Source organism: Polypterus senegalus, chromosome 11, assembly GCF_016835505.1.
Source record: "Polypterus senegalus isolate Bchr_013 chromosome 11, ASM1683550v1, whole genome shotgun sequence".
Classification (NCBI taxonomy): domain Eukaryota; kingdom Metazoa; phylum Chordata; class Cladistia; order Polypteriformes; family Polypteridae; genus Polypterus; species Polypterus senegalus.
Genome location: NC_053164.1, coordinates 33548889 through 33568342, shown reverse-complemented (window position 1 = coordinate 33568342; position 19454 = coordinate 33548889). Strand labels below are relative to the sequence as shown.

Sequence of the window (19454 nt, the reverse complement as noted above, 5' to 3'; positions counted from 1 at the left end):
TGCAGACTACATGCAGACAGACAATGGCCGGGTGAAGGATTCAACCCCAAGACTTGTAATGTGAGTGGGCAGAAAGTTTACCGAGTAGTCCAAAATGCTAGAAGCCTCTCACCCTTCTCCCAATTTCTTACTAAGACTAATCAAAAAATGAGAATACAGGTCTATAAAAGAAGTCTTCATACATGTGAACACAATCCAAATTATTCAGAATTCTTTGTACAATGAAGTAAAAACTGAAAGGTGATCCATGCAAAAAGAAACTATTTTGGAGGTAATCAAACTTGCCTCTCTTGTCACATTTTCAGCATATTGCAATAAATACCTAAAAGCTGCAAGATCAATGAGAAAACAGGCATTTATTATAATTACAACAAAAGATTATAAGGTGCAAAGGTAAAAATAAATAAATGTAAACTTACAAAAGTATTTTAAGCTTATAATTCACATGAATATATAGTAGTAGTATTACTGTTGTTAGGTGTGCAAAGTACAGAGAAATTCTTACTTGTATGTTCAATGAGTATGCAACACAAACTATGAAAAACAAGAATGTACTAAAATATAAATTTAGAATATTTAATAGAAAATACAAATGATGTACATTAATATGTAAGCATCTCTCACTCAATGTCGCCTTCACTGAACAGATACTATAGTACTAAATAGATGCTAAAGTTAGAACATCTATATAATCACGATGTATGGCAAGAACACAGCTTGTGCTCCACTTACTTGGAAACATATTTATACAAATGTCCACCATTGCGTAAATATGGATTTAGTCCCGAGTATGTAGGCTCAAAAGAATGTACTTGTTATTTGCAATAGTTTTCAAAAAATTGTCTAAAAAATACCCACAACTGCCATGCTTCATTATCGATGTTGCCTCAAAGAAATGGAGGACATGAGAGTCTGGAACATTAACAATGTATTGTTATACAGTTTTCTTTTCCTATTACATTTCATTTATGTGTATTTATCTGGAGACAAACAAAAATTAGAGACAAGGATTTAAATAAGAAAAAAACAAAAACAAAACACAAACATACACACAATTCTGCATTAGCGCCACTCTCCAATTTGTAGTGAGCAGTAGCTGAATGCAAGTGTTGTCTGAAGTGGCATTGGTGTATCAAGCTGGAAGAGGTGAAAGAACAGACAGCAATGCCATTACAAAAAAAGAAAAGGACATATTTGGAACAGAAAAAAAAAAAAAAAGAACTCACAAGTCAGAATTATTTGGCTGTCCAGCTACTCACAGAAGCACTAGCCTTCTCAACCTAGTCAAGCCTGTCTCATTATAATATAACCCAGATATTGGTAAGTAATCATGAATGGTTAAAACTGAAGAAAAAAAAATCCTTAAGTATTATTAAAAAGCCATGATTAATATATCAAAATAAATACATTTTTACTTTGTTTTTCCTTCCATTTTTATGTTACACAGCACTAAAAAGCAAAAACACGGTGCTCGTCAAAGGAAGAACCCCCAGAGCTTGATAGGACAAATTCCATCTGGATCTGGTCCTGCAATGCGTCATTCTGCCTGTAAACGTATTTTGCGTTGTCCATATCTTCGGCAGCCATCAGCTCCTGGTAAGATGCTACACATAAGTCGTGCTCCTCTAGTGCATGCGGGTAAGAGCGCTTCTCAATTCGAACAGATCTTCTCACAGGGGTCAGAAATTTTAGCTCCTGTCCTCTCAAATGGACTGGTGTCTTGTGGCACTTCTCTGCACCACTGAAAATTAAATGAACAAGATTACATTGCAATGATCATAGGTTTATAAATTGAAGTTATTAAAAATAAAATAGTCAGAAATACAAAATATGCTTAAAAAAAATTATATACACTCAATATCTAACTCCTATTTTTCTCTATTACAGGAAAACGAGTTTGTTATGGGTCCAGCTAAGAAATATCTGGAAGACTCAGAGTGAAGCAGTTATATCACCTAATGAAGTGGTTTAGTTACAACAGCTTGTAGATCACCTTGCTCCATTAGCATTAATGCCAAGCTAACTAGCCTGCTGTATGACCAAATTGCAAGTGTTGCTATGCTCTAAAGGGCGAGCTGTCGAAATTCTTCACCAAGAAAACAGTGTAGAAGTGCCTGAATGGTCAGAATAATGCAGAGAAACCGATTGGTGATTATTGCTTTAAATCAGTTTGGAAGGGTGTAAAGAGGGTAATGATGTGTTATATTTAAACATCTGATCATGAGGAAAGAACACAATGTGAATCCCACTCCACTGACTACTGCAGTCTTGTACACACTATATACATTATATATTCCACAATAATGCAGAGTGTACAGGTTTTCATGACAGTTGCATTAAATCATCACACAGTCCCTGCCCTTCACCGAGCCAAGCTTCCATTATTAAAAGGGAAGTTCAAACTTTGACACAGAGTGTCTCATTCATGCATTTACCAGGCCCTGTTTCAATGTTCAAAAGTCTTTTTACGTCTGTTGTTTTGATTTTTAATTCTTTGCATTTTTCCTTCAAAAATACTTACTTTCAGAGTCTCCTTCTTACTCAGAGGAAACGGACATACAGTATAACATTTTTTTTTACTTTTATTTTTTCAAGTTATAAAACATTCTGAAACTTAATCCAGTTTAAGGCAGTAAGGGTAAATCCTAGGAGAAAATGACAGAAACCCTCTCTGGATAGGGTGAAGATTCATTGCAGGCTTCTTTTAGGCACAAACCCTCACAGTAGCCAGATAACCCAATATGTACATCTTTGGGACTGGGACAGATAACTAGAGTATGTTGGAGAAAAATAGATACAGATAAAGGGAGAATATAATAACACATTTTATTTATATAGCACCTTTCCCATGCTCAAAGCACTTACAAAATATAAGAAAGAACGGCAGGGTATGCAGTATATAGCATAGTACAAAGCAAATGAATACATAAAGAAGATTAAGACAGTAAATTTAGAGAAAGCCTAACAGACAACAGAATTGATGGTCTCGCACACACACAGGTTACATGAGCATCTTGACAGAGAGGTAAACTCAGAGAAGGGGAATGAAGTCAAGTAGAGGTAAAAGCCTTCCTGAACAGATGAGTTTTGAGTTGTTTTTTAAAAGATTTCATGGAGTCAGCTGACCTGATTAATTTTGGTAGGTCAGTCCAGAGTCTGGGCGCTATACAGCTGAAGGCTCTGTCACCCATGGAGTTTAGATTAGTGTGGGGTACAACAAGATTGCCAGAATCAGAGGACGTTATGTGAGCAGGCAGGCACATAGTGGTGGAGAAGGTCACTGATGTAGCTTGGCGCGAGGTTATTTAAGGCTTTGTAGGTTATTAGTAGGATTTTATATTCGATTCTGTAAGACACAGGGAGCCAGTGAAGACAGAGCAGGATGGGTGTGATGTGCTCGCTGCTGCTGGTTCAAGTAAGGACTCTTGCAGCCGAGTTTTGAATAAGCTGGAGCCGTGATTTAAGATTAGAAGGGACACCTGCCAACAGCGAGTTACAATAATCTATGCAGGATGTGATAAAAGCATGGACAAGTTTCTCAGCATTAGAAAAGGAGAGGAAGGAGCAAACAGGTGAAAGTAAGAAAGTTTCTTAATGTGATTTACGTGGGTGGAGTAAGAAAGGGAGGAATCAAAAATGACACCAAGATTCTTTGCAGTAGAGGCAGGTCTGATGAGATCACCACCAAGATTGACTGGGAAGGAGCTTGTTTTATTAAGTTGCATTTTAGTCCCAATTTGCAGGAGTTCAGTTTTGTTGCAGTTTAATTTTAAAGAGTTCTGCTCCATCCAGGTTTTAATTTCACTAAGGCAGGTTGTGAGCTGAGAAAGCTCTGATGAAGTTCCACTTTTAACACTGAAGTAGAGTTGAGTATCATCTGCATAAAAATGATAGCCCAGTCCATAGCTACGAATAATATGGCCAAGGGGAAGCATATAAATACAGAAGAGAAGAGGGCCGAGGACAGAGCCCTGTGGAACTCCTTGTGTGACTGGCGCTGAACTGGATCTGCTGTTGCCAAGACTAACAAAATCTTGCCTATCAGTCAGATAGGACTTGAGCCACTGGATTTTTATCAGACAAAAATTACATTTAGTTATTGCTGGTAATGTGTGTTTTTTTTTATTTTTTTATATATATTTCATGTTGTAGTGGTAATGTCCCGAGTACAGTGAAATACTAGTTGGTCTGACCAAAACACAACATATTAATAATACAGTACAATAAAATAAAGAATGTAAATGTTAAGCTACAATATTTCATTCATCAGTTGTCAAAATTATAACAATTTTTTAGCTTGCTTTTGATTAATAAATGCATTTTCATACTACACATACAGTACATTTAACTTAAATTAGCAATAGAGCTTGAACCCAAAAATACATTGACAATAATTGTATAAGACAGGTTTTATTTTGAAATGAGCTGAATTAGGCTGCTGTACTTAGATTTGTGTCTGTTAGTAATCTTGTTATACCTGTAAGTACTACAATAAACTTTAACCTTCTTTGATATCCTCTGTTGTCAGTTATGTTACTGAATGTTGATGCTGCAATAGTATCATTTGCCTCTGAAATATGATACCCAGGGTATAACACAAATTATCTCATCTAAATTGGTTCCCAAATTCAGCAGCCCCCTTTTGTAATTGGATTTTACACTTTCTGACCAACAGATCTCAGGCTGTTAGGTTAGACAACGGCATCTCCTCTGTCCTTATCTTGAATACTGTTGTCCAACAGGGCTGCATGCCTTGTCCCCCTACCCTACTGTTTTACGTACTTCTAATGCCACTGTCAGGTTGCCAGATTGCACCGCAGTGGTAGGCCTTATTAGCGATAATAACGAGTCCACCTACAGAGAGGAGATTTAAGCTTTGCTGAAAATGATGCACTATTAATAATAACAATTTCACTCTCAACATTATGAAGACCAAGGAGCTTATTGTTGACTATATGAAGTTCAAAGGCTGCAGTCACACTAGTATTTACATCTGTGGGACAGAAGTGGAGTGCGTGTCCAGTGTATACGTTTCTGGATGACCACATTGTTAAGGATCTTCTTTGACTTCCAATTCCTCCATAATGTTAAGGTACACACAGTGTTGGGGATAACTGGGAGAAGTCAAAGGGGCCAGGTGATGATGAAGCTGTGTAACAGCAAAGTCAAGACAGGCAGAAAGTCAGAAATAGGAGATCAACAGAAACTGGTAACCAAGAACAAAAGGACAAGGCAAGAAGTGAAAGTTAAAACTGAAAGCAAAGTCAAAATCAAAACTAGTGCTAGGTTTAATCCTGATACTATTAAAAATAATAATAAAAAAATGGCCACAAAGACCAAAATATGCATGAAAAAATTTTAGTATTGCACATTTAAGTTAAGGTACAGTGGTGTTTCTACATTTTGAGGTAAGCCCATCTGTCTCCTCAGATTTTGGTCAGCTTCTACCACTGTGGCATTGACAGTATTCTGACTGTTTATATCATGGTATGGTACAGTAGCCATACTTTCATTGACCAGAAGGCTCATCAACAGATGGTGAAAACTGCCGAGAACATTACCAGCAGCATGCTTCCTGCCATTGAAGACCTACAACACAAGGGGTGTCTTTTTTGCTGTATATGGTCATTATTTTCATAACCATGCCTCATACATATTTATATTTTTTGTTCAGTAAATATAAATATTTCACATTAATACATATTCATATTATCTGTTTAATATGCACTTTATTGCTGCTGCACGCTGGACTGATACAGAATTATCCTTCATTGCTAAGGTACTTGCACTGTATGCAGTGACAATAAAGATGAATCTAATCTGATCTTAAAAAAAAAAATTTGCAGGGGTCCATAACTCCAGTCCTGGAGAGCCGCAGCGGCTGCAGGTTTTCATTGTAACCCTTTTCTTAATTAGTGACTAATTTTTGCGGCTAACTAACTTCTTTTGAATTAATTTTACTGGATTAGTTCTTGAAGACTCAGACCCCTTAATTGTTTCTTTTTCCTAAATTAGATGCCAAACAGTAACAAGATACAAAATGATCCAAAACATGAGCAGCAAACTGTGTCCATCATACAATATCTGAAAATAAAGAAAGGTAAAGGTCTCAGGAATGTTTGGTCGGCTCAAGTGCCCAAAACATTTTATCAGTGCTCTTTGAAAAGACAAAAATCAATTTCAGAAATGTCTGCTATTGCGCAATGAGAGCAGCAACAAGCCATGGAATTAAAGCATATGTTTAATTAACAACGAGAATCAGCACCTAATTAAACAACTGTTTGGAGTGAAATTGGTTGGAGTTTGAAGCCCTGACTTAGTTGGTCATCTGTTATGTTCTCACTCACTTCACATTTTATTTCTGTTTGGAGTCAATGAAGCAATTCAGGGGAACTATTCTTAAAAAACCAAGTCAATTTAAATGAAAGAAAGTTAATTGGCAGCAAAATACAGTCACTAATTAAAGGTTAGAATGAAAATCTGCAGCCATTGTGGTCCTCCAGGACCGGACTTGGGGACACCTGGATTAGAGAATATCTAAGCAAATATCCTTTATGACTACTCAATACAGTGTTACCTTTTTTATATATTGTAAGTTTTGTAGTGGGAGGCATGGTGTCACAATAGGTAGAGCTGCTGCCTTGCAGTTAGGAGACCCGGGCTCGCTTCCCGGGTCCTCCCTGCATGGATTTTGCATGTTCTCCCCGTCTCTGCGTGGGTTTCCTCCGGGTACTCCAATTTTCTCCCACAGTCCAAAGACATGCAGGTTAGGTGCATTGGTGATTCAAAATTGTCCCTAGTGTGTGTGCCCTGCGGTAGGCTGGCGCCCTGCCCGGGGTTTATTTCTTGCCTTGCGCCCTGTGTTGGCCGAGATTGGCTCCAGCAGACCACCCGTGACCCTGTATTTAGGATATTGCGGGTTGGATAATGGATGGATGGAACTTTTGTAGCAAATATTTACTTTTCCTATGTCTCATGATCCAACTGTCCTTTATGAATCCATAGCACTACCATTATAGGGTTTCCACTCTTTTTAAGAAAACGCTTTCCATGACACTTTACAATTAGATGGATTCTTAAACATCTGCGTACACAGAAAGGATTTCTAATTTCCTTTGTATTTTATGCAGCCTAACTCATTAATGTATAGAAATATCATATGAAACCCAATAATATTAATATGACCAAGATTTAAAATTTTAATAATTTAAAAGATTAGACAATTAAGTATCTCTCCCAGTATTCGTTAACTCATTAAAAATAAAGCCGGGTTGAGTCCAAGACTGTTTGAACAGAGTCGGTGGGCATGCCAGATAAAGCTAAGAAATATATTGAGTATTCAATCTTATATTTAATATAAATTGATATGCAAAGACCAATATTGCGATGGTGAGCACTTAAATGTTATTTCCCACAACTTAGTTTTCAAACAAAGTCTCCACCGCTCTTCCCAAGTCTGACTATGTCAACACTGTCCATTTTCCCTGGCGGTGAAGAGTACGTACGCACGCACGCACGCACACACACACACACACACACACACACACACACGCACGCACACACACACACACACACACACACATACACACATACAAAACCAGAGCAAGGATCAGAAGACCCAGATATTACAACAGGTAGAATTTGCTCTGCTGTTTGCATCAGTTATAAAGTAAATTGAATTTTATTTTCAGTTTCAATTTGTATTTTTGCTTAAAGGGTGAAATGACCTTTGTAATGACCGTGAGAAAGTCTGTACTGAACGATTTAAAGTTATTGCGTAGTGTTGTAGATAGGGTTGGGGATACAGTGTTGCAGCGTGCCTTGTAGATTCATTCAAATTATTTGACTCTATATTCTGTTAGATTTGTTTAACCATTCTGTTTCAAGAACTGGGTCGATAACTTTTTTAGAACTGTTTTAACTTGCACTGTCAAAAGTACTGTAAAAGATATTGCATTTTACATATCATTTGGTATAGTCTTCCTGTTCTGTTTCATTATTAATTTAAGATCACACATACAAATAAAATGTCATCAGATGGAAAAAATTGATTTACTTACATTTAGAAAATAGGCAGAAAAAGGATTAGATATACAGTTGTCTTTTGTTGCTCAATTCTTTAACTCTCTGAATGGAGTCAGAAAATGCCCACATAGTGGTACCTTGAGATACAAGTTTAATTGATTCTGTGACCGAGCTCATAATTCAAAATGCTTGTATCTCAAATCAATTTTCCATATTGAAATTAATTGAAATGAGATTCATTCGTGCCAGCCCCCAAAAAACAACCCCATTTTTTTGTTAAATGTTTTCAACATAAGAAAAATGTATTTATAATGAACAAATGTTGTATACAAACAAAATAAAACCTAATAAATAAGAGAATCTAAAGAAATAAACAGATGTTGGCAGACCCGATTAGTGTATTGTATTAATGTTTTCTTTCACTTCACTTTTGCTTAATTAAATTTTCTTCTTTACTAGTTTTTTTCTTTTTTGCCATGCTTTCGTCACTTTCATTTGCAGGGCGCTTCAATAGAAACCTGCCCAAGGAGCTTTGTTTCTTCCTCCCCTTTAGAATGTTTCTGAAATGAGTTAGGCAAGTGTCATTAAATAGTGCAGCTGCACAACCAGTTGCAACTTTTTCAGGGTGTTTCTTTTCAATAAAGTCCAAAATGTTTTCCCACATTGCCAACACTTCCTTCATCTCACTTGAAGATATAACCTCCTCACCCTCCGGCTCCTCTGCGATACCAAACTCCTGCAGAACCTCCATATGTTGCTGCGTCAGTTCATCAGTTCCTCGGAATGTGCAGTGACAAGCTCTTTTATGGCTCGTATCTTGATTTTTGTCTCGTAACTCAAGGCAAAAAATTAACCTAGTGACGGCTCGTATCTCAAAAAACTCGTATGTTGGGGGACTCTTATCTCAAGGTACCACTATATGTAAAAACATTATTTGGAACTACAGTATTCCAAATCATGTAAATCAAAAAAAAAATGTACATGTTAATATTGTACATATATTATGATCTGTGATTTGCACTTATCCTTATTCACTAATGAATAAGGATCTTTGTCTTTCCTTATTAAAACCAGTCAAACAGGACAATGTGCATAACTAAAATGCATACATTCATTACAATCATGCAAGTTGTATGTGAAAAGCCTGACTACTTTGGGCATTGGGAAGTTTACATGTAAAGAATTCACCCTGCCCAGGCAAAATTAAATGACAGAGACATGCATTTCAAAATATTCTGAAACTTGAATAATTCTCACCAGGAAAATGTCATTGAACTTTGGTACTTAAGACCCACTCATGAGGCTTTGTACTTTTAACCACCAATTGAAATTTCATAATATGAGCCAGATACTGAGTTTTTCATCACTGGCTCCTAAATACAGCATAAGTAAGGGAAATTGTACATTTGATTGTTTTGTTTTTGCCATATTATTAAAATACCTTTCCTTCACTTTAAAATCACAGTAGTAACCATATTCTAAATTGGAGTTACATTGCTACTGTATAGCTCCTAATTATAATGTTGCAGCATACGTTTCTCTAGTTTAGGGTGATAAGACTGCACCTAATCCCACAGCATTGACATCTTTAGATAGGTGAGCTAATCTATCACAGGGCACAGTCTCCCTTACACCTACACAAATTGCTAGCGTACAGCCTAATGTGAATATCTTTAGGGTGAGAGAGGAAAACTGGAGTATAGAGAAAATAGGTCAGGCATAGTTAAAATATTCAGAATGAATATGTTGAGAATGACAATTTCAGTTCAGTTTTGTTATAATGCCAAAGGCTGTATAGCATACAGCTTGACCCATAAAAATGGAATAAATAATCATCAATTGCTACTTACCTTCTAGGTCAATTGGCTCATTGCATGATTGTGACCATCTTTTGCTGCAGTTTTAATTTTTAAAGACTAACACACCAGGCTTTAAACCAAACAGTAGTTGGCTCAATACTATTCACTGATCATGTGCCCTTGTGTAAACGCTTAAATTGTAAAAATAAATGAATCATTATAAACACAACATTCAGATGACATTCATTATAACAGGGTGCTATAAAAAATGAGACCTTCTTAGCTTCAATCTAAAAGTAGGCATTACCAGAAAGACAAGCTGTTATTTAACTCACCCAGCTGTGCTTGTAACTTTGTATTTGACAACAGAAGATCCATTCTTCTCAGTTCTGAGCAGGACATTAAGGGACTTTGGTGTCTTTGGCTCATTCTCAGTAGCCTTACTTGAGTCGTCTTCCACTGGAACAGGTTCACTGCTGCTCAGGTGGAGAGGAGTAGTTGGCTCCTCAGGGACAGAATTTAAAGCCACTGAAATCAGAATCATCAGTTAAACATTCACTTCAGACACATTAAAGTACATGAGACACAATTATCAAAATAATGTACTTGGTTATCATAACTTCATGTCAGATCAGTTGGATTTCAAAATTCTTTATAGAAAAGACAAAAATGGAACATTAATCATTACTTATGTGGAGAAGATCTAGTCATCCATTCAATATTTTGAACTCAGACTTCCAATAAATTGACATTAGGAGCCAAAACCAGTTTCAGTAATATGTGCAAGACTGGATTTAATCTTTTATGGAATGTCTTTCCTTTATGTCATACACATTTCCAAATATTTACTAATTTCCTGAAACTGTTTATTCAAAAGGGGCTAGATGAACAATGCGCCAGTTGCTTAAAGGAAAACTTAAAACTAAATCAATTCTGGAACAAGTGCCACTTCTCGCTCAAACATGGGATAGGAAGCAGAAGCCTGTGGGGAAATGTCATGCAGTTTTATTTATATAGCACATTTTCATGTAAATATCTACAATGTAGCTCAAAGTGCTTTACAACATGACTAAAGAAAATTTTAAGAAGAGAAAACAATTAAGACAATGCAACATATAGTAAAGAATAAATAACAAAATAAGGTAAGGTCAGATGGCAGGGAGGACAGAGGAGGAAAAAAAAAAAAAAAAGAAACACACAACAAAAGTCTCCAGTTAGGCTGGAGGAAGTAATAAAATCTGCAAGGATTCCAAGGCCAAAAGACTGCCCGGCCACCACTGGCCATTCTACTAAACTATTAAAGAAAAATCACATTATATAATGAAAAATACATTAAAATATAATTTTACAACTTTTTAAAATGGTGGCAACCCAACATTAGGCGAAGTCAACTGATAATGGAGGAGAATAAACAAAATTATATTTCACAATGAGGCTAAAATTCCTGGGTTCTGGAGTTCTTCAGTGGCTGCATATTTTTGCTAAATTGTTAATGAGAAACAATCGCGCACACACACACGAAGCTCTTAACAAAACAGTGACATCAAATAAGATACATTTTGAGAATGAACAGATCTGAGTACAGAAATCTTGGAAACTGCAAGTCATTTTTAATTCCTAAGTAGAAGTAAAATCTGAACTATTGTTCAATATTAATCAGCAGGCCATGCACCAAAGTCACCAGTCTAGGTAAATGAGAAATTTAGGCAACTGTCTACATTTTTTCAAAGAATACCTGAGATACTAGTGTCACTCTGGGAACTGGGTTTTCTACAACTGGTTTATACCATTCATCCATCTTCCTAAACCACTTATCAAGATCAGGGTCATGTGTCAGCATTAGCCTGTACCAGCAAATTATAGGGCACAAGGTAATCCCTGGACAAGGTGCCAGTCCTTTACAGTGTGAACACACAGACACCGACACACTAGGGCCAATTTAGCAATGCCAATTCACCTAACCTGCATGTCTTTGGACGGTGAAAAGAAACCAAATTATATGAAGAGAAACCCACATGGTCAACATGTAAGCTCCACACAAAAAACATCCATTAGGTAAATGTTTGAATTTTGCTAATAAATCAATAGAACCTAATCATTTGAGCATGGGAAAGGCACTATATAAATAAAATGATTATTATTATTATTATTAGCGTTCTAAAAACCAAACTGAAGATTTAGTGGCATACAGTGCCTTTTCTTTGCACTTTCCACAAGGCAGCTAATGACTTTTGAAAGGCACTGGTTATGCTTACTGATCACATTGTATTTGCACTGTAAAATGTTTGGAGAGAAACCCAAAGATAACTTCTGTGAAAAACTGCAAATGAAAGATTTGACAATTAAATGCTTGATGAGTCAACAAATACATTGTCTAATATTTAATACAGATCCTGGTGAAGGCTCATCTTATTTAGGCCAAATGGATAACCAGCTCCTTCCTGGGCAATTTAAACACATTACACATTAGAGAAATGCTCATAATTATGGTGGTACAGGATGTGACACTGTAGTCTGTCATCAGCTTTACCACAGTCTCACAACCACTGGCCAAACAGAAGCACAGCAAACTGTACTCTGTGTGTGTGTCAGTTTTCAATATGCATATAAATATGCTCAAATCAGCAATGCAAAAAAAGCACACACATCAGCTGCACAATGCATTGAAGTATGGAAACCTGCAAGGCATCATACTTAAAACATATACCAGAAGTTCTGTCCCTTTTCTCAAAAAAAAAAAAAAATAAAAACAATAATAATAATAATTTGCAATTTAAAAGTACCATTTTACATGAATACTGTCTTTGAGGTTCTGTAAGTTTTAGTGTACTTTGCTAATGCCTCTCTATCAACTTACTTCATTTTCTACATTTCTATTTCTTTTTTCTGCCTTTGCCATAGGGCTCATTACATAACAAGATTGATGCATTCAAATGGCTCCTAAGATTGGCAGAGACATCTTCAAACCTATGCACCCTCTTGTCATTTTTGTACTTATTATTCGGTTTTTAATAATCAGTTTTAATGAGACCAATGTGTGACTTTCCTATATTGTGCAGGCGTTTTATAACCATAACAAAATATTTCAGGTTATGAAGAGAATTTGTTACAAATAAGTATTGCTTTTGTGGAGAGATGGCACTAAAAGCTATGAATGTGAGCTACAAAGATAAAGAAACAGCTTTCATGAGACAATTCGAGTTTACTGTCAAGACAATGTGCACTGTTGGGTGTGAGTACTTTTAACCAAAGTGTTCTATTTCAAACATACTGTCAAAACTAATAAACGTTTATACAGATGGAAGGATTTTCTAACAAAAATTCTATGTCAAAATTAGTGGAAACAGCATTTTCAGCAATGAATTTTATATTAAAAAAAGTGGCAATTGGAGAAAACTAACCAAAACCGAAGTGACAGAGTAATAAAATAAAGCAAACAATAACTTGCTTTATCAATCAGTTCTTAAGACTGCACATATTTATGTTGCTGATGCTTCTTCAGGACAGATTCCCCTCTTGTAGTTCTCTGAAGTTTGACAATATGTGTCAAGCACAGATGGTATAAACCCAATCCTCTCAGTAATCTTCAATTTTCATGTGACTTTTTGCTTTAAGTGAGCAGTCAGCCAGGGTTCTACCACTTCTCCGATTGTTTTAGCAGCAGCATGCCATTTATGGCCAAATACACAAATACAAAGCACTGCTAGTTTAAACTGGTATCTTTAAGTTACATAAATCTTGTAGAGAACTGCTGATGTGTCAGTCGTGAAATTTAATGCCTAGGTAGGTGAGAGTTATTCAAACAGCAGGTAAAAACAGAGCACTAAGCTACTTATCAGTGCAACATTTACTTTACCGAATACAACTTGTTAGAATTTATTAGAATTTCTCTGTGTATTTCACCGCAGTTGTTTAAAATAAATAAATTTAAAAAAAATTGACTTTTGTATCTAGAGCAGAAATATATCATGCAACAAGTGCATGATATATACTCCAACAAATACATTTTATGGTACACAGCCAACAAATGTAAATATACTTTAACAAAATTGTTGAATACACTGTTTCTTCAAGTAGACCAACATTACTATAGAGGCATTCCATTATGGGAGCAACAGTCGAAGGTCAAACAGTGCTCCTTATGTGATACCAGTGACAAATTCAAAGAGTCTTAAGAAATTCAGCATACAGTCCAGTAGTTGTTTTAATCTTTTTTTCACTGTTTTAAAAATGTCTTCAAGGTGGTGGCTATCATTAGCAATACACTCTTCGAATAACTTCTGAATGCTCGAATAACTCGTTTGGCCATTTTAAGGAGACTAGCAGCAATTTCGTGGGAAATAGCGTCCTTGAGGGTGGTATGTGTATACCTTCGACTTCAGATAGCCCCGAAAGATGAAAATCGCACGGAGCAAGAACAGGCAAACGTGAAGACCACCAGACATTATCATACAGGGAGATCAGCTTCCCTGGAAACATCTCCCGCAAAACGTGCATGGATCTCCACGCCACATTAAGTGTTGCTCCGTCCTGTTGAAACCAGGCATCCACCACATCAATTTCTTCCAGTTGAGGCTGCAAAATGTTCTCTAGCATTTCAATGCAACGTTCTGAAGTGATGGTGACTGTTGCTCCCCCTACTCAAAAAAGTAAGGGCCTACAATGACAAATTCTGCAATGGGGCACCAAACTGTAACACACTCACTGTACAGGCTGTTCACACACTGTTCAGCCCAATAGTAAAACTTTTGGTTATTTACGCAACCATTCAAATGTAAATGTGCCTTGTCACAGCACATGATGGCGGCATCTTGAATGGTTTGCAGAATGTTCGTGCACAACTCTCTACGGCTCTCCCAGTCTCTCTCAGCATGTTTCTTCACTACCAAGATTTTGTATAGATGGAAATTAAGGTCCTCATGCAAAATTCTCCACAAACATGTGTTTGAAATGCCTATGGCAGAAGCAAGTTTGTACACTCGATGCAAATTTAAATACTGTTCAAACAATATGCTTTTGGAGCGGCTAAGATAAAACGTATACTCTTCACACAGAAAGCAAGTATATTTTACATAGTGAGTTCACATTTTTATCATTGTGAAGAATCAATACTACAGTAAAAATTATATCACCATGCTGTCCTAAAACTGTCCTTAATATATTTGCATTTTTTGAATAGTTTCAGGACATTGGAATTAACTCAAAATACTAGAGTTTCCAGACAAACTCCAAATAATCACTTAAAACTTTGCTTGAATGCTTTAGAACAGTTTGTCACATAATGGCAAACCACAGAGTAACAATGGTAGAACAAATGTGGACAAAATATTGAAAAGAGGACATTAAAGTAAATCTTGATAGAATAAGTATTCATTTAAAGTCAGGGAAAGCAGTCAAATTACTTTTCAAGACGGAACATATTTTTTGGGTGGGGGTTGAATTTTGGTGTTTAATTAAAAAGAAAAACACCTACGATGGAATACATTCTCTTGATAATTTTGGTCATTGCCCGAAATGGACTTCTTAGTGAATAAATTAAGCAAGGAATGTAATTCATTTACTTCATAGTATACACTCAATCTGTGCATAACATGCTGTAGTTCATAGTCTATTGTATGCATCTTTAAAGATTACAATTATTCAAAATTGAGTCCATTCTGTGATAGAACAGTGAAAAAATACATTTAGCAGCAGCTTAGCTATGTCATGTTTTCGGATTTTTGCAAATGCCACTATTTAGACAGAAGATATTCATTCACCTATCGAAGCATATCAGACTTACAAGTCTTTCTAATCTTTTAAAAACATTACAGACTAACACCATACAGCATAAGATTACGCAGCAATAAACTCAATAAAGTTTATTACACTACATTTTCCAGATTGTTCTTGCTTACCTAACATACCTTTTATAACTTAATGGGAAAGTGATACCTGATGTTATCTAAAACAATAAAATTTGACAGAAATTCTTCAATGTTATTATAAAAAAAGTACACAGGGTATCTCCTTTTGCTTTGCTTATATTTTCTTATGGCTGTTATTTGTGTTAAAATATTTTATAAGAAGCCAAATAGCTCTCCAGGTTAGTTATAAGAGGAGATTTAAGTGTTTATTTTGATTTGATGTAACATAACATATTTTGAAAATTATGTATTGGTTGAATTGTTTTACACATTGTAGTGGGATTTACAGACTGTCATGAGTCTGATTACTTTCTTATCACATTTCTTTAACTCACAGAATCCTGTTTTGGGATATAGGAAGTCAAATCCAATCCCCGGAGAAATATGTGTGCAAGCTCATTCAAAAGGCCATTGAGATTTAGATACAAAAGTAGAATATGTACTTATGTTAAAGTAATAGTTTACACATTAGATGGCAGTAAGACTTAAAATACTTAAATTTAAAATTTGTGTGATGTGTTAATATATAAATATAGGAATATCTAAGATAACAAGCAACTTCTGAAGTAAATAACATACAAATGTATTGTTCATAGGAAAATGCTAAAGAATCCAGTATGGCAAAAGCATCCCTTCATTCACAAGCATCTCAAACAGCTTAAGAACATAGATTGCAACTTTGTAACTGCTAATGGCACACCACTTGACATGATGCTTGCTTTTTGGATTTTGAAATTGTTCAGATTGTCTGTTTTCATCCATTTTACTCCTAGTATTTGGTATACAGTAATCCCTCCTCGATCGCGGGGGTTGCGTTCCAGAACCCCCCCGTGATAGATGAAAATCCGCGAAGTACAAACCATATGTTTGTGTAGTTATTTTTATATATTTAAGCCCTTATAAACTCTCCCACACTGTTAACATTATTAGAGCCCTCTAGACATGAAATAACACCCTTTAGTCAAAAGTTTAAACTGTGCTCCATGACAAGACAGAGATGACAGTTCTTTCTCACAATTAAAAGAATGCAAATAGATCTTCTTCTCTTAAGGAGCAGAGAATTTCAGAGAGAGAGAGACAGCGCTCGCAAAGAAAAGCAAACAATCAAAAAATCAATGTGTGTGCTTTTAAGTTTGCCGAGGCATTTTTTTTAAGAGGAGCGTCAGTATCTTCTAAGCAAACAGCCTTTGTGCAAACAGCCCCTCTGCTCACATCTCCTCCGTCAGGCGCAGAGAACATCAGAGAGAGAGAGAGAGAGATAGAGAGAGAGCAAGATTAAAGCAAACCATCAAAAAATCAATAAGTGTGCTTTTGGAAGCACCACGATAAAGAGGCATTTCTTAGAGGTGCCTCCGTATCCACTAGGCAAACAGCTTCTGTGCAAACAGCACCTCTGCTCACAGCCCCTCCGTCAGGCGCAGAGAATGTCACAGAGGGTGAGAGAGAGGCAGAGACAAGCAAACAATCGAGCGCCGCATGGGAAGCATATCTTATAGCATTGAGGAGTTTTAGTTAATATGTAATACATGCTCTAATTGGGTAGCTTCTAAGCCATCCGCCAATAGCGTCCCTTGTATGAAATCAACTGGGCAAACAAACTGAGGAAGCATGTAGCATAAATTAAAAGACCCATTGTCCGCAGAAATCCGCGAACAAGTGAAAAATCCGTGATATATATTTAGATATGTTTACATTCTCAATCTTTATAATTATAACTATCAACGTAATAATAAGCTGCATGGCAACAACTCTTAGGGGAATAGGAAATTAAGACCTAAACTATTTCACTTCCAGTTAAGACTATAAAATGACATCAAAAACTCAGAATCAGTGTCTCCATGATGGGACAGTTAACTTCGTAAGCTGGAATGTTAAAGGCCTGAATCACGAATTAAAGAGAAAGAAAGTACTTTCTCACCTAACAGGTCTAAATGCTAAAATAGTATTTTTACAGGAAACCCACTTACTAAGTAAGGATCAGTTCCGGCTGCAAAAAGACTGGACTGGTCAAATGTTCCATTCTAGTTTTACAAAGAAAACTAGAGGGATGGGAATTCTCATACATAGAACAGTACCATTTGTAGCATCAGATGTAGTATTGGATCCTGAAGGGAGATATGTGATGGTCATGGGAGACTTATCTAACTGTAAAATGATTTTGATAAATGTTTATGCACCTAATGTTGATGATAAGGAATTTATACAAAATTTATTTGCATCCATTCCCAATCTGAACACTCATAAACTTATAATGGCTGGGGACTTTAATTGTGTTTAAATCCACTTTTAGATAAGACTTCCTCCACAGGGGAGCGCAACTAACACCGCAAAGATAATTACAAAGTTTATAACTGATCACAACTTATCAGATCCCTGGAGGTTTTTAAACCCAAATTCAAGAACATATTCTTTCTACTCACCAGTACATCATTGCTACTCAAGGATTGATTACTTCTTTATAGATAATAACTTCTTGCCTAAGATTAAATCTTGTAAATACGATGCTATTGTTATTTCAGACCATGCTCCGATGATCTTGGAGCTGAAATTACTAAGCCCCATACACTCACCCCGCAGATGGTGCCTCAACCCGCTTCTATTAGCTGACGAGAATTGTACTGAATTTATATCCAAACAAATTGAATTCTTTCTAGAGACAAATACATCCCCTGAGATCTCTGCAGGAATACTCTGGGAAACTCTTAAGGCCTTCTTAAGAGGACAGATTATCTCATATCTTTCCCACAGAAATAAATCCGAAGCGAAGAAAGTAGCAGAGATAAAAAGCGAAATTACTAAAATAGATGAAGAACATGCCAGACTACCAAGCGAGACTCTACATAAGAGGAGGCAGGCTCTACATTCAGAATTAAACCTCTTGACAACTAAAGAAACTGAACAACTAATTTACAAATCCAGACATCATTATTATGAACATGGAGAAAGCTAATAAGCTTTTAGCAACAAATTCACAAGCAAGATGTATGCATAGCGCAATCTCGGTAATCACTAACACTAACGGAGATAAAATCATCGAACACAAAAATATAATGTACACTTTTAGAGACTACTATAAATCCCTATATACTACTGAGTTTAAAGAAGACAATATACAATCTAATGCATTTCTGGATACATTACAGATACCACAAATTGACGCTTTTAGTGTGGAGGAACTTGATAAACCTCTGTCATTATCAGAATTACTGGATGCTATAAAGTCACTCCAAGGTGGAAAAGCAGCAGGCCCTGACGGCTACCCTGCAGAGTTTTACAAGAAATTCTCCGCTCAGCTAGCTCCCTCCTATTAGCAACATTTACAGAAGCCAGAGATAACCAATCTCTTCCACAAACCTTTGCCAAGCACTAATCACTGTCTTTCCAAAACAAAATAAGGACTTATTACAATGTGCATCATACAGACCAATTTCACTTCTGAATAACGTTAAAAAATACTCTCTAAAATCATAGCTAGAAGGATGGAGAAAGTGCTCCCCTGTGTAATATCACAAGACCAAACTGGATTTATTAGGGGCCGACACTTATCTTCAAATCTTCGACGCCTGTTTAATGTAATATACTCACCAACTAAATCAAACACCCCAGAAATATTATTATCATTGGATGCAGAAAAAGCATTCACATGATTGAATGGAAATACCTTTTACTATTTTGGAGAAGTTTGGGTTTGGCCCAACATTTGTGCATGGATTAAATTACTGTA

At 36.2% G+C, this 19454-nt stretch overlaps 1 protein-coding gene across 1 annotated transcript in view; it reads right to left on the bottom strand.

Annotated features, from left to right (window-relative positions):
- Positions 1-562: 562 nt before the first annotated feature.
- Positions 563-19454, bottom strand: part of ckap2l (cytoskeleton associated protein 2-like) — a 67173-nt gene continuing 48281 nt past the window's right edge. The window contains exons 8-9 of the mRNA XM_039768315.1: positions 10160-10352; positions 563-1741 (exon numbers count right to left, since the gene is read on the bottom strand). Of these exons, the coding sequence (XP_039624249.1) occupies positions 1450-1741; positions 10160-10352 (485 nt within the window). The 3' untranslated portion in view covers positions 563-1449. The remainder of the gene's footprint in view (positions 1742-10159; positions 10353-19454) is intronic.